We start from the raw sequence: 23,824 nt of genomic DNA, 5'->3' as shown, positions 1-23,824 counted from the left end.
GTGATATCCGTGTCACGGAGAACACCCGCTGACAGCTATATTATCTTTGGCATCCTCAGCACTGATTCAGAAGCTATTTCTTTTATCACACAATGTGCTGATACCAAGGAGCTTTATCTAAGAGTCACTTTAAACACCAGCTTCTCTCTTTGATCTTGTGTTTCTGCTGAGATCCAAAGAGCTTCATACTGTTTCCTTAGATAAATCAATAATATTTAATCCAATCAGAAAATGCAAGCCCAGAGACTCTGAAGCTGAGCGCTATAGATTCTCTCTAAATACACTCAATGAACTTTTCTTTTTGCAGATGCAAGTATTGGCACTATGATGAAAACCTGCTTACTTCGAGTGTTGTCATTGTCTTCCATAATGAAGGATGGTCAACCCTCATGAGGACAGTTCACAGTGTCATCAAAAGGACACCAAGGAAGTATTTAGCAGAAATTGTGTTAATTGATGACTTCAGCAATAAAGGTAATGGCTATAGACTTGACATCTTGGCTAGAAAATAAATAACTCGATCATAAGCAATTATTAAAATGTGTTGTCAAAATACATTTTTAAAATAAAAGCTGTTTACTGATACATTACTATGTTGTCACTGTGCCAAGCACTGAATATGAATCATTTTGTTTAATCCTAGCAATAACCTTTAAGATACTATAATTATCTGTTTTATACAGGAGTCTCAGAGAACCCATATGACTTAACCATCAGGCACAGAGGCAGTAATTAACTGTTCGATCCAAATCCATGAGTTCAAGACTTTCTTCTGATACTGTACCAACTCTGTGGGGCTCAGGTCTCATAAAAATTGAGTTACAGGAGTAACTTACTGAAAGACTGAGAAGCAGAATCATGTGTATTTTGCAGTGTCACTCAAAGCTCCAGCCATAGTTTTCAAACTGAAATCCATGTACCAATCCCACAGCCTTCAGTTTGCACTTGAACGATGATGCAAATACTAACTTTGCCCTGAAAATGCAAGTGTATTTGTTACCTTCCTGGTTGCTGTGACTAAATAACAGACAAAAGTAACTTAAGAAGAATGGGGAGGGGGGGATTTGGCTCACAGTTTGAGGGTTCATTGAGTGCACATTGAGAAAAGGGAGAGATAAAGGTCAGTATTCAGTTCATGTTCTTCTTTTCTTTGGACAAGGACCCAAGTCTGTGTGATGTTGCCTCTGGCATTTGGAGACTAGATCCTGCCAAGTCATTCTATTCCTATTCCTATTCCTATTCCTATTCCTATTCCTATTCCTATTCCTATTCCTATTCCTATTCCTATTCCTATTCCTATTCCTATTCTATACTGGGCTACTTTCTAAGAACACATCTTCTACAGCTCATTATATTTTCTATTTAATTTAAAATATTAAATAAAAATAAATTATGACTTGGGGGAGGTTATTGTGGGGTCTTCTTTACCCCAGGCTAGCCTCGAGCTCTTTATGTACCTTACATTCTTGAATTCCTGACCTTTCTGCCTCTGTCTCCCAAGCACTGTGACCAGAGGCTGGCACCCAGCTCAGTCCTCATTCTTTGAAAGGAGACCATTACAGTATTTAGGCAAATGTTAGGTCATCTTGGTTCAACTTGGCAAGAGAGGGATCAGGTGGTAATTTTCTAGCAAAGTTACTTTTTATAGCTAATTTTGAGTAATTTTTTTCAGTATGTTCCTGTAAGCTAAATATAATTTTTTTTTTTTTTTTTTTTTTTTTTTTTGGTTTTTTTGAGACAGGGTTTCTCTGTGTAGCCTTGGCTGTCCTGGAACTCACTCTGTAGACCAGGCTGGCCTCGAACTCAGAAATCCGCCTGCCTCTGCCTCCCAAGTGCTGGGATTACAGGCGTGCGCCACCACAGCCCGGCTTATAAATTCTTAAATACAGAAATGTAGAAACAATGCTCTGGCCCCAGATACTAAGTCAATATGCAAATGAAAGCGGAATGTCCCTGTTTCAATGAAAATACGCATATTTATTTATTTATGTATCTATGTATTTACTTATTTATTTTGCTGGTCACAAAGCAAGTGAAGATTTTGAACTGACTGAAGTGCTCAGTTACTCAATAACAACAGGATGTCTACACTTTGGCAAACAAGTTTTCTAGTTTTTCTGCATAAGGCCAACTACCAAATCCGATGTTAGGAATGAAGGCAGAACCTAATACCATGAAAACACCTTTCAGAATAGCTTTACACAGCTTCCTTCCCCTAAGTTCAATTCAGAACTCTTGAAGTCTGGACAAACGTTTTCTGCTTCTGCAAGGACATAGCTAGAATCTTGATCTGTGCACATATGCTAGCACTGGAAGAAAATAAAATTATGACTTATTTCCTCCCCCTCATTTCCTGCAGCTGATAACTGCAATTCCTAATCATTTTAATTACTCTAGACATATACCTTTAAGTTTTAAGCTCAATTAAATATATTTATTAGCTTGGATATCTTATCTTCGTTGCAGTTTTCTATGACAAATGCTTTTACCAAAACTATTTATTTTTCTGCAAGACAAGCAATTGAAAATAAACTTTAACAGGCTGGAGAGGTGGCTCAGTGGTTAAGAGCCCTGGCTGCTCTTGCAGAGTACTGGGGTTTAATTCCCAACACCCATGGGATGGCTCACCGCATCTGTAACTCCAGTCTCAGCTGAACCTACACCCTCCTCTGGCCTCCAGGGACTCAGAGCACATGTGGTGCACTCATACACATAAAGTAATACATAAGAAAATACGCTTTCGAGTGATACTGTTGACACTACCACCGGTAATTTTTAAGTATATGGAGAAAAAATCTTTATCTACAAAACTACTTTCTGAACTCACCTGTGTTGGTACTGATGGTAGACATTTTATTAGTAGTATTTAAAATCATTTTTAAAAACAATAGGTACTTTGCCATCTGAAAATAGCTTTTTGGCCCCGAAAAAACAGCAGAACCTGAGGCTCGGGGTGTTTGTGCCTCTGACTTTCTCTTGTGGTCTGCCTGCGCTTCTCATGATACCGCTCTCTGCAGCTCCAAGTCTCACACTCAGGCAGGATCTACGACCTCACAGTAGGCAGACATTTAGATTCCCCCCGAATCCAAGTCCAGAAGGTCTGTAATTAGCGTTTCCAGTCTCAAGACAACATTAACATCTGTTGCTACTAGCTTCCGAAAAAGTGTAGTATTTTCTTAATAAGGCTCAAATAAAAATTTGGCTAGTACTTTGCCGCAGTAGATTTGGAAAAGTAAACCTTGAAGTTAGTTTTCTCTTTCAGAGACATAACAGAAAACCTCTTAACGGATCTAACTACTCTTCATAACCTTCAGGCTTCTGGTAATGACAGCATTCTCTCTTACCATGATTTGGGGCCTTTAAAAAGAGCAAAAAAGGAGGAAGAGGGTTGGGATAGGGGGTTAATGGGGGGACGGGGAAAGGGGTTAACATTTGAAATGTAAAGAAATAAAACATCGAATGAGAGAGAGAGAGAGAGAGCGAGAGAGAGAGAGAGCGAGAGAGAGAGAGAGAAGGCTCCAGCCCACTTGTGTGCATCTTTAGCTGAGACCAAGGTAACTTCAGATGAACAGCCCCAAGTGCTTAGTGGTCTGCAGCAGCCAAGGTTTTTCAGGTCCTGCTTTAAAGTCTGCAGCATCCAAGGATCTCCTTGGGCCTCCTTAGAGGCCTGCAGCAGGCGAGGGAGGAATACGAAAGAGGTCTTGATGCTTTGCTCACAAGTGATCCATGACCTTTCTGGACAAGCCTGTGCCGCCAACAGTCACAAGCCCTGCCTGACAGATGTGGGTTGTAGGAAGGCAATATTTACCTAGAAAGTGGCAAGGGTATTTTTGAGTCCTAAACGCAGTCTACCGCAGTGTGAGGTCACAGAGAAGCCATTTGTCTTAGGTCACTCGCTTCTTTACACTAAGATGTATTTAAGGTTTGTGTTGAAGTATCACGTCCCAAAGACAGCCCTAATGGGATCAGAAAGACTTCCGAAAATAATGGAGAAGGACTGCACCAAGCTTTGGGGGAAAAGGAAAAATGGAGAGGACTTAACGTTAAAAAAAAAGAAAAGAAAAGAAAAGAAAAGAAAAGAAAAGAACTAATTTTGAAAAGGAAAAGTCACCAAACGTTTTAGCAGGAAAAGATAATTAAACTTGAAATTGTATTTGTAAGACTCTTTAAAAGTTGGTGCCATCCAGGCAGTGGTGGCGCACGCCTTCAGTCCCAGCACTTGGGAGGCAGAGGCAGGAGGATTTCAGCGTTTGAGGCCAGCCTGGTCTACAGAGTGAGTTTCTCAGGACAGCCAGGGCTATACAGATAAATCCTGTCTCAGGAAAAAAAAAAAAAAAAAAAAAAAAATTCAGGTCCAGCTTTGGCTACATAGTGAATTTGAGGCCAGCTTTGGCTATATGACATTCTATCTCAAAACAAACACATTAAAAAGCCTCCTAAAACAAGCAAACTATTAAATATATGGTCCAACACACCCATTTTTGCAACCAGCTCTCAGATACAGCATTTTTTTTTTTTGGTGGTTTTTGTACTGATGAGCCAAAGTTTTAACAATTTCTGTGTCCTCAGGAAGCGTCTCAGCGGGATGCAGGAGCTTATTCTAGCTGGTGAGCCAGTTCCCTGGGTTCACAATGATAAACAAAAGCTGTTACTTTACAATGAGAAGCCAAGGTGCAGACTCTGCCAATTGTGCCTGGTTTTCATAACACAGAATTCCCTCTACTAAATCACAAACATGTATGTATATGTAATTATAATGATTATAATTTAATTATACACATACTCATAATGCCAAGCTACAGACAAAAATGTGACTTTTGATTGTTACCGGCCAACTTGGTGGCTAGACTTGATCACAGCAAGACAGCGATTTTCTGTACCTATTACGGTTGGAGAAAGATGGTCCAGAAACAAACTTTTGAGCAGCCCATGCCTTGCACAGACTCCAGGGAAATTGCACGGCCTTGTCAATAGACTGTGTATCTTCAGAAATCCTGGACTTCTTTCAAGTGCAAAATATTATATTTTTTTCATTTTAATTTTTAAACCTGACATTTTTAATATTCGTTTAATGTTCACAGGGACGCTTGATAATCGTTTATGCTACTCAATTCCCCATAGATATAGTAAGCTTAAATGTAACACATTTTCCCTTCCTTCTTTCTTTGTTGTGACGGCAAAAGACCAAACCAGGACCTCGGAAGTGCTTCTAACATGTGGTCTACAACTGCAGTGCACCTCCTGCCCTTACCTTCCGTCTTCATTGATCTCACCATTGGGTTGACCCATGTATGATTGATTGATTGATTAGTGACTGCACAGCATAGCTATTTACTGCTGGGTTTTGGGGTTTTTTTTTTTTTTAACAATATCAAAAAAAATGTTTCTATGTAAAATTCTGTAATGTTGGATGGATATTTTTTAATTCACAGAACACCTAAAAGAGAAACTGGATGAGTACATCAAGCTGTGGAATGGCCTCGTGAAGGTGTTCCGAAATGAGAGAAGAGAGGGTTTGATTCAAGCTCGGAGCATCGGCGCGCAGAAGGCTAAACTCGGACAGGTAGGAAGTGCGTGCTAGTGTGCCTGTGTCCATTGTCAGCACTTCCTTTTTGGTAAACGGAAAGATCAGATACAGTTTGGAATTATCCATCTGGGTTTTTTTTTTTTAATTGAAATGAGAATGTTGGTTTAAACGGATAACTTATATGTCAAGATTGACGAAAGTGCTAACTTGTATTAGCATCTAATTTTAAAATGTGTGTGATATTTGCTGTACTGTCTGTGAGGAGTATTTTTTCACCCTGCCTCTTTTTTTTTTAAGGTTTTGATATACCTTGATGCCCACTGTGAGGTGGCAGTTAACTGGTATGCACCACTTGTAGCCCCCATATCTAAGGACAGGTAACGTCACCTTGCTTTTTTTTTTTTCTCTCTCTTTCCTAGTTGAAAAAAAAAAAAAAACCTTGTCCTAGATGGACACTCTTCTTCTCTGTGATCCCGTTCCATCTAGTTTGCCAGATATTGTGTGACAAGTGTTTTCCTTGCGCTGTTCATTTCCTGGGTGGAGCTAGGTGGATGCTTTGGACTGGTCCAAACGTAGCCAGCCTGTATCGGGAAGAAGCTAGGTGTCCCCTTGCAGAGTTGTCTCTATTCTGTTGAGACTCTCTTACAGAGTGACATTAATTGTCCCCTCTAAACTGGATAAATGCTCTGAAGACTTGACGTTAATCCTTTGGGTTTCTTAAGAGCTTTGAAATAATTACATTAGATGGTAATGGACCAACTGTTCTTCAGGTTAAGTCTCTGGGCTCCTATGGAAACTTCAGGGTTTAGAAAGACAGCTGAGCCATGGAAAGCCGTGATCACCATTTTAAATTTACAGAACCATCTAAAACACCACAAGGCAGCATCCATCCCTAGCTCCAAGAGCTTTTGCTTCCTCCCCAGAATCCTGACTATTTCTAGAATTTGCCCAGAATCTAGGCAAATGCAATGTATTCTTGTGGCTTATGGCATGGGTCAGACAAAGAACTTGGGAGACCTTTGTTTGCAGTGAAGGAAGGCCCATTATAAACACTGTATACGTGCTATCTGGCTTCATCGCCACTGCAGCCCTGCCACGGAGACATGATTAGCTATACTTTAGAAAACAGCACGAAGGCTTAGGAAATGTTTGTACCACAAATCTAGTATTTAACGAACTGGCAGACAGCTCTCTGGGCTTCTTTACATTTCAACATTTATTTTAATTGTGAGAAGCATGTGGCAAGAGGAAAGATACCTGAGCCAGGTAGCCAGATCACTGTCCCCAGGACAATGTGGAAGTCTATCCAGAAGCAAGGAAGTAGCTTTCCTTTGTCAGTGGGACGCGGTGGCCCTCCTGTGAACTTCTTTCTGTTCAAGCTCTCTTCTATCCTACCAAGGTTCTAAGCCCCATAGATTTTTTTTTCTCTGTGATCTCAATTTTGCAAAACCTATTCTCAATCCCTTCTGATCATGATGAACAGGGACCAATGTCATTGTGACAGCAGCTCGGCATCCAGCTGAATATTCAGTGCCAGCATTTTACAAAACCCAAATGCAAAACCTTCAGATTCTTAGTTCATTCCCTAAGTTCCTCAATAGATACTGAAGCATCTTTCTTGCTCCTTTTTTTTTTTTTCTTAAGTAAAATACAACACAGAACCTGAGGCTTTAGTTTTGTTTAAGTGGCTTGTTTTAAAGGAGGGAAGAAAATTAAATAAAAGCAAGAAAGATGTGTTCATAATAACTACTTCCAAAGGACCAGAAAGGAACAAAGAGCAAGAAGAAGCTGTTAAGACCGTGCTGTCAGTGGAAGCGTATACACAAAGGCTTGTAGTCGTTTTTTTAATGGGGGACACAGAGAGAAAGAGACAGGTAGAGAAATCTTGTAAATGTTACAGAATTACTTCAAGATAGCTGCCAGTAAAAAGGAGGAAGCCTTTAATAATCCCCGTGGCATGGCTCTAGCCCCAGGCGTTTGTTTGGATAGCCAGGATAAACCCCCCTTCATTCTGCCCTTCCGCTAACACAGGCTTGGCTTTCTCGAGACCTTATGTTACTCTCTGCCCCGCTTAGACCATTGTTTCCTAATGCAGAATGAAACCAAGTCCAAGCCGAGCCCGTGTAGCTAGGCATGGTGAACTAGCCAGTTTGGGGTTCTTAAATGCGTTTTCATTTTCTGTAAATGTTTCAGAGCTACATGTACTGTGCCTCTAATAGATTACATAGACGGGAATGATTATTCCATTGAACCACAGCAAGGTGGGGATGAAGATGGTTTTGCCAGAGGGGCCTGGGACTGGAGTATGCTATGGAAACGTATTCCACTAAGCCACAAGGAAAAGGCCAAAAGAAAACATAAAACTGAACCTTATCGGTAAAGATTATTACGTTACTTTTTGTTACGTTGAATGTTTACCTAAGTCCTCTTTTTTTTTCCTTCCCTATGAACTCGTATAACTCTGTGGGTCCATACATGTTTCCATTTGATCTTGCTGCATCATCAACACAACACAGAACCATTTGCACTGTGCCAATTATAGATGTCATAAACGGCAACACATATGAGATTGTACCCCAAGGGGGTGGTGATGAAGATGGGTATGCCCGAGGAGCATGGGATTGGAGTATGCTCTGGAAACGGGTGCCTCTGACCCCTCGAGAGAAGAGACTGAGAAAGACAAAAACTGAGCCGTATCGGTAATCACTAAGTCACTTACCTACCTCCCCTTTCTCCGGTTGCTGCTAACCTATTAACCCTCTCGCCACGCTGAAACCTCACTCTAAGACCTGGAGCTGTCTGTGGTCTCAAAGCCTGACAGAGCTTTTCCCCCTTGCAGTCTCAGAGCTTTGATGGTTTCACACTGGCTCTTGGAACAAAGCTTTCACCCTAAATGCAAGCTCCACTCACGTGAATCGTACTCTTTCATTCGGGAAAGAGGGACCTGAAGGGCGTTATTAATTTGAAGCCTAAGCAGGAAAGGAGGAAACAACCCTTTCCTGCTGTCCTCGGAGACCAAACGGCAGAGTGTATTCTGTAAATTCAAAACATGTAAACTGTGGACAGCTCCAGACTTGCAATTGGCCCCTTGAAGTCTTGGGTGCAGTGTTCAACAGGGAAGAACACACCAGCAAGAGATTGTTGGGTTCTCCCTTTTTTTTTTTTTTTTTTTTTTTTTTTTTTTATGCTAAATAAAGCTCTGCTACTAATTTTGTATCAGTTCAATGCGATGAATACAAAACCACGACTTTAGAAAATGTTGGCTAGAATCCTTTGTTGCTTGGTTCTCAAAAGACTGCTTGATTCACAGAAAACCCCATCCCCAAGTCCGCTTGTGTCTCTTCAGATAGAACGATCGACTTGATCTTTTAATTGGAACGTTTTTTAGTCTTTCACAAGGTGGCCCCCAAATGAAATGTGTGGACATGTAGCCCGAGCCCATTGTGTGCTTACTGTTTGTCTGTTTATTGTTTGTTCCTCTCCTGTGGCCCTGCTTCCAGTCTCTCTGTCCTTGTCACCGTGCTCACTCAGAATGTCGGAACTCCTTTGGGGCAGTGCTTCCGTGTTGTGGATTTGGGCATGTTGTGATCAGGACGCTGAATGGCAAACATGAGGAAATTACAGGACTCCAAGCTTTTTCTGGGCATCTTCCAAATCTCATTCAAAACCTTACGGTTCAGAATAATCTAGGAACCTGTTGCTGACCCATTCAGACTCACAAGTCACCTAGGAGACAGAAGATGCCCACCTTGGTTTGTCCCGCAGTTCTGTAAAAAGGCATACTTTAAAAGTAAACTTAGGGAAACTTAAGGGGAGTCCCTTTAATTAGCTTCCTCGTGGGCACGTTCAAGCTACCACTTCTTATGGACTGAGATGGATGGGAATATGTTTGAAGAGCCAGAAGCACAAGCATAATGAAATAATGTTAAATGACAGCTAAGCAAACTGTCTGGGAAGTAGAACCAGAATGTACTGGCTTAGTGATTTAGGCAGTGTATTTTAAGAAAAAAAAAAGCATAAAAGAACAATTGTGTCTTGATGGGATTTTCTGTCAGTACTAAAAATATTAGCCTGACTCATTATCTGCCCGACATGGGTTTGTTGACTGCTTCCGAAACACCAGCCACTAGTCTAGGGGAGAAATGGCCTTTTCAAAATGTAACTAAATATGTTCCCGTGGAGTTTATACTAGAGTGAGTGGTACACAAATCACACACCCACACCTTTCAAGGTGGAGTCAGTGGCGCCCAGTGATGGACGGACATTAGCGTGAACGAGGAATACGGGATTCTAACAGTGTCCTGTTCCCTACAGCTTACAAGTCATAATGCATTAATTATTGTCTAATGCTAAGAAGGAGTGCCTAGAATATGGTGACATTATTCTGCTATCATTTATTCAGTAGTGGGGGTGACTTGACCATAGAATGTTATAGGATGTTTTTTCTCCTTCTCCTAAACTGTAGCAGACTTCAGATCTGAACTGGGAAGTTCTTTTGCACACCCACCTCCTACTGTGGTGGAAGTTGATGATCCTTAGGTCATTCCTGTGCTCCATTTGCAAACTCTGAATGAACCAGACTGTTCTACAGTGATGTACAGCATTATTTGGCAAGACCTGGAGCTATAAAATTAAAAAATGACAGACTCCTTCCAGGGTGTATAGTTTCATTCATCCCAGAACGACTCACAAATCACTGAGGGAGCAGTCAGTAGACAATGTCCGCATGGCTCTGTGTTTTGGGAAAGAGAAATTTTTATGTCAGTGACGAATTGTTTAAATCAACAAAAGAACCAAGTCTCCCTCTAGTGGCGAAGCAGCGCAGTAGTCTAAAGACCTGCTTCAGAAGTTTGGGTAAATTACTAGAGAGACTATGAGCACATTGTTTTGGGACAGACTTACAGTTTCTTAATGTTTGGCCATCAGTCTCACCTCTTCTGTGCATTCTATGCTGTATTCCCAAAGGCTGTCTGTCTGTTGTTGAAGGGATGCTGGGGCTTTGTTGTTAATAGTCATCACATGCAGTGTCCTTCCCTTAGGTCGCCAGCTATGGCGGGTGGATTATTTGCCATTGAGAGGGAATTCTTCTTCGAACTAGGTCTCTATGATCCTGGTCTCCAGATTTGGGGTGGTGAAAACTTTGAAATCTCATACAAGGTAAGATTTCACTCAAACAAATGCTCTTTTCTAACTAGTTTGGGGCATTGCTTGTTTATTTGGGGGAGGGGGATATGTTTCTCTGCCACACTGGCTGTCCTGGACCTCTCTGTATAGACCAGGCTGTCCTTAAACTCACCAAGATCATCTGCCTTTGCCTGCTAAGTGCTGAGACTAAAGGCATGTGCCACCCCCACCCCCACCCCACCCGCCTCCTGTTTACTACTAGGCACCCAACTTTTATGGTTTTTCAAATAAAGCTAGTTTGGTTTGGTTAGTTTGGTTGGCTGGTTGGTTGGTTGGTTGGTTGGTTGGTTGGTTTTAAAGACAAGGTTTCTCTATGTAGTCCTGACTGTCCTAGAACCCTCTTTGTAGACCCGGCTGACGTCGAACTTAGAGATCTGCCTGCCTCTGCCTCCTGAGTGTCGAGATTAAGGGTGTGAGACATCAAGGCCAGCTAGTGGGGGCGGTTTTTTTTTTTTTTTTTTTTTTGCTTGTTTGTTTCTAGAAAAAATATATATAATGAATTTTTCTAAATTATTAGGAATGCCTCAATAAAACATAGCTCTTTAGATAAATAAAGTAAAATGATTAGTTGTCTACAGAGCTCAGCCCAGAATTATGACCCACAAGCTTCAGACGTGGAAATGACCTCTCGCCTGCTCCCAGGCTGTTTGTTCACCGGAGCCTTGGATTATAGTAGCTCTTTGAAGGGGCTGCACATCGACCATCTACCGACATAGACATCCTTGACTGCTGTGGACATGGTGATAGACACAGTTACACAGGGTCCGACCTCCTCCCGCTTCAATGGAGGTGCCCTCCTGCTTGTCCAACTCTACCGTAATCCTGCCCCATTTTCAGAGATGCAGGGAGGGGAGGAGATTATAGTTTTTCAGATATTTGTTCTTTCTTATCTTAAAAATCCTATGTTTTAGTATTGTGTTAGGCTAGAGACAACTTTCTACCAATTTATAATTGTCAAAAAAAAAAACTTTATAGATCAGAAATATTTGTGAATTTATAACGTAGTGAATTTATTAAAAAAAAAAAAAAAAAAAAAGGCAGAGGCATTCAGCTGATGGATTGAAGAAAATGCCACCATGATCGAGGTAGAGGTGGAGATGGAAATAAGATGTGTGGTTTCCATAAGCAGAGATAGAGGGGGCAGAGCAGGCAGGCCTAGAGTAAGGGAAGGGGCAAGGGTCGGAGTTAGCTGGGGTCAAGGAGCGTGATCAGGGAAGCCACTGAAGATAAAGTGGGCAAGTGCAGTTAGAGCCATACTAAAGAGTCGTTAGTGCCACGCTAAGAGACTCCTGCCCCCCTTGGTGTGATAAGCAGAAGGCAACCAACAAAGACTCTAAGCAAGGGGATAGGTAACAAGACCCAAAGCTCAGTAATCTCTTGCTATAAATAAGGATACAGTTAAGCAGAGAGGAGTTCAAGGTTACAGAGCCAGTTAGGAGGTGATTACCATAATCACCGAGATAGGAAATAGATTAGCATCAGAAAACAGCAGGTAATGTTAGCATTGAGGGATTACAGTATTTTGAGGTTATATGGAGAAAGGGTTTCCAGGAGCTAGAAGAACACAGGAGGGAACTTACTAATAGTAACTTACCATATACCTCACCATGTCCCTCCTTCTTGTTTCTTGCGTTTCTAAACGTAATGGATTATTTTAGAATGTGGTTAGCTTAGAATTCACTGTGGACATTTATGTCTAATTTAAAGTTTACATTTACAGAACAAACTTTCCATTATTTACTTTTGCATCTCCAGTCACGTTCACAGTGTGCATTCTTCCTTGACAGATCTGGCAGTGCGGTGGTAAACTGTTATTTGTGCCTTGTTCCCGTGTGGGGCACATCTACCGTCTTGAGGGCTGGCAAGGAAATCCTCCACCTCTTACGTTGGCTCTTCTCCAACTCTTAAGGTGAGGTGGTGGTGTTTTTTTTTAAAAGGAGAGAAGGGAGGGGAAGTAAAACACATGTACCACTAGGGCAATTCTCCTACGCAGTCCTGCTGGCTCCTCACCGTAAGCCAAGGCTAGACCTCCTGCTGCAATATCTTGTTGTTCTTTAATATTATTCATTTCAGCCCCGTTCCATTTCATTCATGTTTTGACAAGCAGGAGTGAATGTGTGTATGCTGAATGACAATATTTGCTACACATCCATTGTGAAATGTTTAAAATTCATTTAGTTTATAGGCTGGCATAACTACCCAGTGTCTTATTAACTGTAGTAACTCATGTACAGTAGATCGCCACAACTTGTTTCTTCTGTGGTAGAAATTCTGTGTCTTTTGCCCAAACACCTCCGCAGCCTTCCCACGCACTCCTGTCCTCTGGTAGCCCCCATTCCACAGTGTTTCTGTACACGGGTTTCTTTTCCATCCTTCCTGTGAGTGAGCACACACATTTCTCTTTCTGTGCCCAGCCTATTTCTCTTAACATCGTATCCTGTGTGTTGTTGCAGGTGGCAGACTTTCCTTTTTTTTTTTTTTTTTTTTTAAAAGACTGGGTATCCCGTTGTGCATATCTTGTTTTCTTTACTCATTCATCAGGTGACAGACACTAAGGTTGATTCCAAATCTTGGTCGTTATAGGGAATGCTTGAAAATTCTGCACAGAAGTTCCGGCATCTCATTGGTGGGCTGAATCCTCATCTTTAAGGAATGCTCTCTATACTAGGTTGCTGGACCACAGAGTTTTCCCTCTTTTAATTTGGGAAGTTCTCGCTAATCCTGCCCAAACCTTCAAGTTAAATGTTTGTCGTTGATGACAGTGTCCGTTTATTTTTATTGGGTCATTCGCTGCCTTTCCTCTGTGTCAGCCACCTGTGGAAGGCATACAGTTAATTTGCAGCTATAGTACAGTGATTCTGTTACAGTCGTGGAAAGACTGACAGACAGAGTCGCCTGAGGAGCAGTCGTTGTAATGATGGCTTTGAGGATGAGATCTCCCCCGCTATTCGGTTCTGATAGAAAGGAGACGAGAATAACCTCACTGTCCAGCCGTGCCCTCGGAAACCCTGTCTGAGCTTCACATTCTTCATCCGTTATCAGGACAGAATGCGTATCTAGGACTTACGATCTCCCAGCTCAGGACCGTCTGCTTTATGTACACTACTTTTTAATTGAATCTACCTACATACGTGATATGTTTATACTTGGAAAATAACATATTAGTGTTATTTGGCTCTCTTGTTTTGTTGATTAGTTAAATGCTACATCCTGACTAATGAGTTCACTATATTTTGTTTGTAATCTATACATCCAAGGTGGGCGGTTTATGCCTTTACAGTTAATTCTGTATCTCATAATGACTGCAGTTTTTTTCTTCCCGCAGAATTACGTTAGAGTTGTGGAAGTCTGGTGGGATGAATATAAAGACTACTTCTATGCTAGCCGTCCTGAGTCAAAGGCACTGCCCTATGGGGATATATCTGAGCTGAAGAAATTTCGAGAAGATCACAACTGCAAAAGTTTCAAGTGGTTTATGGAAGAAATCGCTTATGACATCACTGCCCACTACCCTTTGCCGCCCAGAAATGTTGACTGGGGGGAGGTAAGTAATACCAATATTTAGATATCCAAATGTGCAAATTTGGAGTCAGTGTTTGAAAGAAGGCAGAAAAAAAATGGAAAGGTATTCATAAAAGCGAAAAAAGGCTTGCAGAAATATTTGGCGGAAACTGCATTGAGAACATACTCTCCTTGTACCAGATCACCTTCGGGGCTGCGCTGACCACAAGGCCACTTCCCCTTCCAGCCTTCTCACGTGTGACTGTCAGTGAATCGTCCCTCATTTCCTTTTCTCCAGCACCCACCATGTCCGTCTGTCATTCTGCCTCCTCTTTCCAGCTTGACTTACTGCTCTCGTCTTGGAGATCATAGATTCTGAAGATCATTTCTCTGCACTTCTGCATCAAAGCCACCGAGGTCTGCCATGTTTCCATGGGTCCTCACAGTGCCCGCCCACCTTCCGGTGCACAGGGCACTGACGCAGCACTTGTCAAATGAATTGGCCAGTGGCAGTAAGATGAGGCAGAGGCATTGATCTGTACTGTCATTTCCTATTTCTTCGGACTTGCCTCTGTGGCAGCAATTCTGATTGTGCTCACACTTGTGCCTTATGCCGCCTTATGCAGCTGCCTCACAGATAATTGAGCAAGCTATCAGCTTTCAAAATAGTGTGCCTTTGTTAATTTGTGCATTCAGCAAATTAATTAAGGCCTTGGCGTGTACAGGTCATCTGGGCAAAAATACAGCCCCCTTTCTTCAAAGAACATTTATGCTGTTCGGGGGGGGGGGGGGAGGGGGGAAGAAAGGGACAGGGAGAGGGAAAGAGAGAGAGCAGTTATCCAGGAAAGCAAAGAACAAGACAAGATGGTAACAGGTACAAAGAAAATGAGCGAGAGGTAGGTCCTGAGGAGGTCAGGACGGTAGGGATGGTTTTACTGAGGATATGACAATGACATTAAATCTGAAACCTGGATGATAAAGACCTAAGCCAGTCAGAGAGCCAAGAAAGAGCATTACAGACAGAAAGTGGTGAGTTCAAAGACAGGAAATTGCACTCATTACTTTTCTGTTGCTGTGGTAAAATAACATGACTGAGGAAATTCGTGAAAGAAAGAGTTTATTTGGGCTTACAGTCCTAAAGGCTTAGAGTCCATCAGAATGGGCAAAATGCAGGAATGGCAGCGAGTGTGGCAGCGGGATCAGCAAGCTGGGGGTTCACATCCTAAACTGCAAGCACGACACAGAGGAGAGGGAAATGCTGAGAGTCTTTAGATTCTCAGAACTCACTGCCTATGACGTACTTCCTCCAATAAGGCCACACCTCTTAAGCCTTGCCAAACAGTGCCACCCACTGGGGACACAGTGCCTATGGGGAACATCCTCATTTAAAACACCACAAAAATCCATTGCATATTTGAGAAATGGAGTAGAAGAGATTTGGAGAGGTGGAATGAGGGGCAGGGGAGGCAGCTTTCATCCTCAGGATGGCCAGAGAGGCCCATGAAAGATTTAAAACAGAAAGGCAGTGAGATTTCACTTTTGTTTGGTTTAAACACCTGCTAGAAGTGTTTGGGATAGCTATAAGGACAGGTAGGGTAGTTCTAGTGACAGTGGCTTAGATGAAGGCAGAGAGCAGAAGACAAATCTAAGGTAAGTCACAGATGTTGTCATGAGAATGTAGGGACGATGTAGGGAAGATGGACATTTTCTATTTGAGTAGCTGACTGGGGGCAGCTGAGGTGAGTGCACAGTAGGCAGGGAGTGAGGTGTTAGGAATAGCATGCTTGTGTCTGTTTGTGGTTTGCACATGCAGGATGCCTTCTAAACTGCCAGGTTCAGCTGTCAGCTCCTGTTGGTTGGAGATCTTGTGCTGAACCCCAGAAAAGAGGCTTCTCCAGAGATCAACATCTGGAGACCATTATTAGCATCTAGTGCAAGGACATATAACAGGAAATAGAGACCAAGAAGAGAGGTCTGGATCCACTCCTGAGAGTCTGCAGTGTTGAGAGTTGGGGAATAAAACAGGGAAACACGGAGAACACTCCCAACTGCTCTGACTTGCCTGTTTCTTCCCTCTGCAGTCTTATTTCATCTCTCCTGTTACAGCAAACTCGCTAGTAACCTGCTGAGAAAAACTGAATCTGGGGCAGTCTAGACCGGACTTAGTTACGTTTTAATCTTCAGAAACTGTTTGGGTTAAAGAATGAATTCTCCTTTGACCTCAGCCAATCCCCTGACTTTAAACTCATCTCTGTACAAATTACTATTAGATTCAATCCTCAATCTCTCTCTCTCTCTCTCTCTCTCTCTTTATCTCTGCCTAGGCAAATGCATTCATATTCTTGACATCTTTACTTGAATACCATTTCAAACCCAATCCTGCTCAAATTGAATGGCTTTTCTCCCTCCCCAGCCCATCTTGGATCATTGCTCATACCAAAACCTTGGGAGTCTTCACTTAGTCTCTTTTTCTCACACTTGCATCAATTTCGGAATCTAGCCCTTCCTTACCTTGACTAAGTCCCCATCACCTCTCACTGAAACTTAACTTGCCCTTACTGCCGGTCTGCACCAAACACCAGAAGCAATCAGAGAGGCTTTGGAAATGCAAGGCACGACATGTCACCTCTCTTTAAGAAAGAGAAGTCACCACCCCAGTTGCTTGGGTCAAGGCAGAGCCCTTTCTGGTGACCCTCCTTCCTCTCTCATCTCACCCTACTCCAATCCTCCTCTTCCTCCTCCTCACACTTCCGGCCTCTGCAGTTCCTCTACCCAGAATGCCTTTTGGGCATCTGCAGGTACAGCTAACTTCCATGTCTTTCAAGTTTTTCTTCCTAAGTCCTTGATGAGATCTACCCTAGAACACCCTCCTTAACTCCCTAGCCCCTTCCTTGATGTTCTTGCTTTTCTATCATTCGAGAAACACGGGCCACAGGAGCAGATATATAGATATATAGATACAGATATATAGCATGCCTGCCACATGGTAGGTACCCACCCACTTAGTATTTCATGAACGAATAAGTGCATGCATTCAGAAATGGATGAATGAATGAATGAATGAGGGGTTTCTCTCTTTTTATAATCTCTGTCACACTAATTGCATCTTCAGAGGAATTTGCCCACATTCTGGCATCTATCCCTTACTTCCTTTCCGTTATTCTTTCCATTCATCAGCTGAACATTCCCGGGGGGTGGGGGGAGCCCTATTTACAAGATGTCCTCTGAGAAGCCTGAGAGTACCCAGGAGAGTGGAGGCTGCGTCATCCGCACAGTCATCTCCTCTTCCGACCACCACACCTGTGTGTCCTTACATTGTGATGGTCCAGAGGACTTGCTCATCTTCACGGACTCAGAAGCTCACATCTTCCTCCTCGGTATCCACAGAGTCAAGCACTATATCCAAATAGTACAGCGACCTATAATCAAGATGAAGATAGAATTCCTCTAAATGCCGGGCGGTGGTGGCGCATGCCTTTAATCCCAGCACTTGGGAGGCAGAGGCAGGCGGATTTCTGAGTTCGAGGCCAGCCTGGTCTACAAAGTGAGTTCCAGGACAGCCAGGGCTACAGAGAAACCCTGTCTCCAAAAACGGAAAAAAAAAAAAAAAAGAAGAAGAATTCCTCTAAATGTGGTTATTTTAGCACAAAATTGCATTCCAAACCGGAGAGAATGACTGTTTGCTTTTGCCTCCATCTTACCCTTCCATGGTAGTTAGGGGGAAGCCACACTGTGTGCCATTATCCTTGTTCTGAGACACCATGAGGCCCCTCCCCCAGAGGAGCTGCCCAGCCAGTGAGAGGACTCAGAAAGCAGGTTCTGTTCTGTGTCCAGAACTGCGGCCAGAGCTAGTGTCTGTCCCCCATGCCCCTATGTACTTACAGAGCTCTCCTCTGTCACATGCATGCTCCAGTCATGAAGCATTTCTTAGGGTAGCTTGCATTTTTTTCTGTGCTATTTGCTAGCACAGTATGGGTTAGTGCCCTTGGGTGAAATGAGCTCATTTCAATGTTCACTTCAGACCATGGCTTCAAAGGTGATGATGATGCAGAAACCTGCTTACAGGTTGGTGATACCAGTTACAACCTGGCACCACAACAGCCCCAGACTTTCCCTGTGATATGAACTTGAGAGTCTTCCACTCGGGTGCTGGTTTATTACAAACCATACTGTTTCCTGTGTTCTCTTCATCCTTTAGATCCGAGGCCTCGAGACTGCATACTGTATTGATAGCATGGGGAAAACAAACGGAGGCTTTGTGGAGCTAGGACCCTGCCACAGGATGGGCGGGAACCAGGTAAGTCATCTTCCTTCAGGGTTGGTCAACGCTGAGAGCCGCCAGACTCACCGATCACAGACAGACAGGGTTTAGTTTGGGTTTGGGTTTTGGATTGTTTGTCTGTTTTGTTTTTAAGATCTATCTATGTATTTATTATGTACACAGTGTTCTGCCTTATATGCCTGCATGCCAGAAGAAGGCTCCAGACCTCATTACAGATGGTTGTGAGTCACAATGTGGTTGCTGGGAATTGAACTCAGGACCTTTGGAAGAGCAGTCAGTGCTCTTAACTGCTGAGCCATCTCTCCAGCCCCGAGTTTGGTTTTTAATTTATTAATTTATTAATTTTGACTTGGTAAAAAACATTCAATAAAGCTGACCACTAAAAGATTTCACTTAAATAGGGAAATGTAGAGATGTCTGCACACAAGTAATAAAAGTATATTCTTATGGGAACATACACTAATGATGACTAAGCCTAACTTGAAAGTTTTACACATGTGACTTAGTAAGCGACACTGGTTTATTGCTGATACTAGGTATTTTACACATTTTACATGTATTCCCTTGCTTCCTCACGTAGGAATTTTCATACGTCTAATTTCAGTTGTAAAAAACTATTAGGCTTACTCCTAGTTTTTAATTTTCTTGTCATTGGTTCATGATAAATATGTATTAATTACCCATTCTGTGTAGTAGAGGCTTAAAGAATTAAGAATGTAATCAATGGGTCAACAGAGGTCTTTACTAATTTCAGAATGAGGATGGTTCTTGTCTGCAGACTAATGGTTTCCAGCACGCACAAAAGTTATGGAATAAGTTATTCAGTTTAATACTAGGAGTTAAGTTTCGTTCTTTTTGTAAAATGTGTATTGACAAGAAAGACATCTCTGTTTTATTTGTTTGTTCGATAGCTTTTTCGAATCAATGAAGCCAATCAGCTCATGCAATACGACCAGTGTTTGACAAAGGGGCCCGATGGATCCAAAGTCATGATCACACACTGTAACCTAAATGAATTTAAGGAATGGCAGTACTTCAAGGTATGCTGTGGCCCAGCTCCTGGGATAATGTACGCTGTCGTGTTGTCAGTAATAGATGGAATTTAGATGGATAAATTTGAAGACCAAATGTTCAGGTTCCTGACTTGGACTTTCTGCCTTAGTTTGTAGCCGCCCGTGGCCACAAGTCAACTGGGTTCACCTGAAAGGGGGGCTGGGAATTGAAGGGGGAAGGAGGGCAAGAAGAGATGAGGCCAAGACAAAGTTCTCTGATCAAGGCCCAAAGCTTTAATGTTCAGCTCTCAATTTAAAGGGGAAGACCCAACCCACAACCCCTCCAGGTTTCAGATGGGTGGGATAATCCATAGTCTGTTCCAGGTCACAGCCAGAGATGTCTCAAGGCAAGCCCAGGGGCAGTTCGGGCAGCCAAGATGGGTAACTCCACCTAGATCCTGTCACTTGACCTTGTTGTGGTAAACAAGGTCTCTCAGGCCTGCTGGGGGGGGGGGGGTATATTAGTTGTTTACATAGGCTTGCTAGGTGTGTTCTCGGGGGCAGTGGCATCATGCAGCGAGACCACCTTGATAGGCATGAAGAGTTAGTGCTAATCTCAGAAACTCAAGAATGCCAGTGTTCAGGAGGCCACTGCCACCGCTGTTTTCAGATCTAAATCCAATGTTTAAAATGTAAACGAGTCAGGGACTCTAGGATCAGCAATGTATTTAGAACATTAAAAAAGAAAGCCAGCCGGGCAATGGTGGTGCACGCCTTTGATCCCAGCACTTGGGAGGCAGAGGCAGGTGGATTTCTGAGTTCGAGGCCAGCCTGGTCTACAGAGTGAGTTCCAGGACAGAGCTACACAGAGAAACCCTGTCTCGGAAAAAAAAAAAAAAAAAAAAAAAAAAAAAAAAATAAAAAAAAAAAGAAAAAAGAAAAACAAAAAGAAAAAAGTGCTTGACTCTTGCTGTCCAGCAGGTGGCAGTAGAAGCAGGAAAATAAGAGTTGGCCGCTCTGCCTTCCTGTTTCCTCATCTTTCTCTGCTAACTGTAACGGGTTGGTTTGTTCACATGACCCTGCTGGCTCTCGGAGCTGCTTTTCTGTAAGGGCTGTGCATATGTAAAGATTTCTGGCAAGATTCAACAATAGTGGTTGGATTAATGTATAATTTTTTTTCCTTGGATTGAATTTTCTCACTTAGATTTTTTTCCCTGATTAGTTCCCCCCCCCCCCCGTCTGCTCCTCCCAGTTCCTCCCACCTCCCCTCCCGTCCACCTCCTGTCCACATCCACCCCCTGTCGGCCTCTCAGTAGAAAACAGCCAGGCTTCTAAGGAATCAAAATAAGATAAAACAAGAATTAGCATCAGAACTGGACAAAACAAGCAAACAGAAGGAAGAGACCCAAGAAGGCATAAGAGTCAGAGACCCAGGGTCTCAGTATGTAGTCCAGGCTGGCCTGACTTCTTGATGGACAGTTTTGCTCTGCTCAACTCTTTTCTACTTTAAAAATTGCTCTTCTCATAGGTCTCTACCACTGGTTCTTCTTCGTTTTCTTTTAATAAACACCATTAACCTGTCAGGATTTGGTAATATCTTTTCCAACTTGTTATTAAAAAAAAATTTCAGACCTTGGGAGTTAACTCAGCAGATAAAGATACTTGTTTCAAAGCCTCATGACCCAAGTTCGATCCCTGAGACCCACATAAAGGTGGAAGGAGAGAACCAGTTGCTTTGCTCTGGTAATTAAGATACTACACAGGGAAAACACATAATGGATATTGGCTGGGGATAGAACTCAGAGGTACCACATAGTAATTTAATCCTCTGAACCAACCCCCAAATTAAAAATAAATAAATAAATATAGAATCTATGCATTTTAGATCATTTTTAAGACACTGCACATTTGTTCATCGCTCCACTGGGGCTAAGTGACAGAATATGAGATTGTGGAAGTGACCTAAAACATGCTGCTCTATAATGTATAGAAGAAAAAAGTGCAGTTAAAAATAAGCAAAATGACATCAGCTGGCTGGACCACTCAGTGCCCCAGGGACTAGACCACCAACCAAGGAGTGTACAGGGAGGGATCCATGGCTCCAGATACATAGGCAGCAGATGATAGCCTTGGGTACCAACTCACCCTTGCACCTGAAGACACTGCACGACTGGGTGCATCCTCTCCCACTGCAGCCAGACAAGGCAGCCCAGTTAGGGAACAGAATCTACAGGCAGGCGACAGAGTCAGGGACAGCCCCTGCTCCAGATGTTGCATGGGTTTTTGCTGTTTTTCTTATAGTGACAGACAGTATCCAAGTTTGAATAATCAATAATTAAGAAGCTCTGATAAGCCAAAGCCATCAACCCCAGCATTTGAGAGGCAGAGGTAGAAGAATCTCTGAGTTTGAGGCCAGCCTGGTCTACAGAGCTAGTTCTAGGACAGCCAAGGGCTGCACAGAGAAACACTGTCTTGAACCTTACTCCCCACGCCCAAAAAAGATCAATAGCATAATTTAACACCATCGTTATACGCATCCTTACATGAAAGTGTGGCTTGTCTCAGCCGAGTGCATGGCAATGCTGGTAGGACTGTTGGCAGTTTGCCATCCACCCATGGCTGCTTGATTGATGCCAGGATCCACACGATCTCACCCATTGCTTTTCTTGCAATGGTACAGATGTCAGTTCAACACAAAGGGGCCGCAAATTAACTCCTTTGCATTTTGAAAATAAGTTTTGCAAAACACCCAGTCTTGGATAGTCTGCAGCCCTTTCTTTAAAGAGCTAAGAGCTGAACTGGAGAAATCAGCAGCATATGATGAAGAATGTACTAGAGCCGCAGACAGGAGTGAAAGGACAGAGGGCAGAAACACTGAAAATATTAGCCATAGAGAACTGGTGTACCGTGAGTGAGGGGCACGGAGCTTCCTTAGGACCGGAAAGCTGGGGTTGTCTTTAGCCAGACTAAGAACAAGAGACAAGGGTTTGGAGGGGAAGACCCTGAACGCCAATTAGTGTGCGTTGAGTTTGACACAGTTCAAATGGCATAACCAAACAGGAAGGGCTAAGAATACTGACATTCAAGGCTTGTGCAGTGTCTGGTGTAGTTGAATTGCCTGCTATGAAAGCCGAGTAATGGCGCCTCATGGCAGGGATATTAAAGTCCACATCATCATCATCATCATCATCATCATCATCATCACCACCATCATCATCATCATCATCATTATATCTTTTTTAACAGTCCAGTCGTTATCCCTTCTCCTGGTTTGCCCTCTGACTGTGCCTCATCCCATTCCTCCTCCCTCATTTCCAAAAGGATACCCCCACTTCCCACCCCCACCCAACTAGAACTCCCCACTCCCTGGGGCCCCAAGTCTCTCAAGGGTTAGGTGCATCTTCTCTCGTTGAGGACAGACCAGGCAGTCCTCTGCTGTATATGTGTTGGGGCCTCATATCAGCTTGTGTATGCTGCCTGGTTGGTGGCCCAGTGTCTGAGAGATCTCAGGGGTCCAGGTTAATGGACACTCCTGGTCCTCCTATGGGATCGCCCTCTCCTCAGCTTCTTCTAGCCTTTCCCTAATTCAACCACAGAGGCCCCCGGCTTCTGTCCATTGGTTGGGTGTAAGTATCTGCATCTGACTCTTTCAGCTGCTTGTTGGGCCTCTCCCGGAGGGCAGCCATGCTGACTCCTGTCTGTAAGTACATCATAGCATCAGTAACAGTGCCAAGCCTTGGAGCCTCCCCTTGAGGTGGATCCCAATTTGGACTAGTCATTGAACTTCCTTTCCCTCAGTCTCTTCTCCATTTTTGTTTCTGGAGTTCTTTCAGACGGGAACAATTCTGGGTCAGAGTTTTGGACTGTAGGATGGCAACCCCCCTCCTTCCACCTGATGCCCTGTCTTTCTATTGGAGGTAGCAGAGTCCACATGTAAAATTTATGTTTGCTCACTGTGTCTTCCAGAACCTGCACAGGTTCATGCACATCACTTCTGGAAAGTGCTTGGATCGCTCGGAGGTCCTGCATCAAGTGTTCATCTCCAGCTGTGACACGAGTAAAATGTCTCAGAAGTGGGAGATGAATAACATCCACAGTGTTTGACAAGAACAGAAGAAACCAACAATCTACCTACTGACAAGTACATTTATGGAGGACTGAAAACCGCCTGGAACCTGCTGCAACCATTATTATTAATTTTGTACAGCTCCAAACCTGGGACCTCTCTGATCAGTTGGAAAGGGGCGTTGATAAACTGTGATTTTACAATAACATTATCATCTGCAGTTACTGTTTACAAAACTGCTCTTACCTTAAACTCTAGATGTTTACATCGTT

The 23,824-nt window shown here is 43.0% G+C and overlaps 1 protein-coding gene across 1 annotated transcript in view; it reads left to right on the top strand.

The window, feature by feature from the left end:
• Galnt7 (polypeptide N-acetylgalactosaminyltransferase 7) overlaps positions 1–23,824 on the top strand; it is a 125,520-nt gene extending 101,696 nt beyond the window's left edge. The window contains 11 exon segments of the mRNA XM_034520477.2: positions 308–474; positions 5,433–5,563; positions 5,825–5,904; positions 7,721–7,903; positions 10,567–10,684; positions 12,499–12,589; positions 12,592–12,620; positions 14,037–14,255; positions 18,411–18,509; positions 19,406–19,534; positions 23,453–23,824. Of these exon segments, the coding sequence (XP_034376368.1) occupies positions 308–474; positions 5,433–5,563; positions 5,825–5,904; positions 7,721–7,903; positions 10,567–10,684; positions 12,499–12,589; positions 12,592–12,620; positions 14,037–14,255; positions 18,411–18,509; positions 19,406–19,534; positions 23,453–23,590 (1,384 nt within the window). The 3' untranslated portion in view covers positions 23,591–23,824.

This window comes from Arvicanthis niloticus, chromosome 16 (genome assembly GCF_011762505.2).
Source record: "Arvicanthis niloticus isolate mArvNil1 chromosome 16, mArvNil1.pat.X, whole genome shotgun sequence".
NCBI classification, from domain to species: Eukaryota; Metazoa; Chordata; class Mammalia; order Rodentia; family Muridae; genus Arvicanthis; species Arvicanthis niloticus.
The sequence above is the reverse complement of the archived record's forward strand: the minus strand, read 5'-3'. Positions and strand labels throughout refer to the sequence as shown.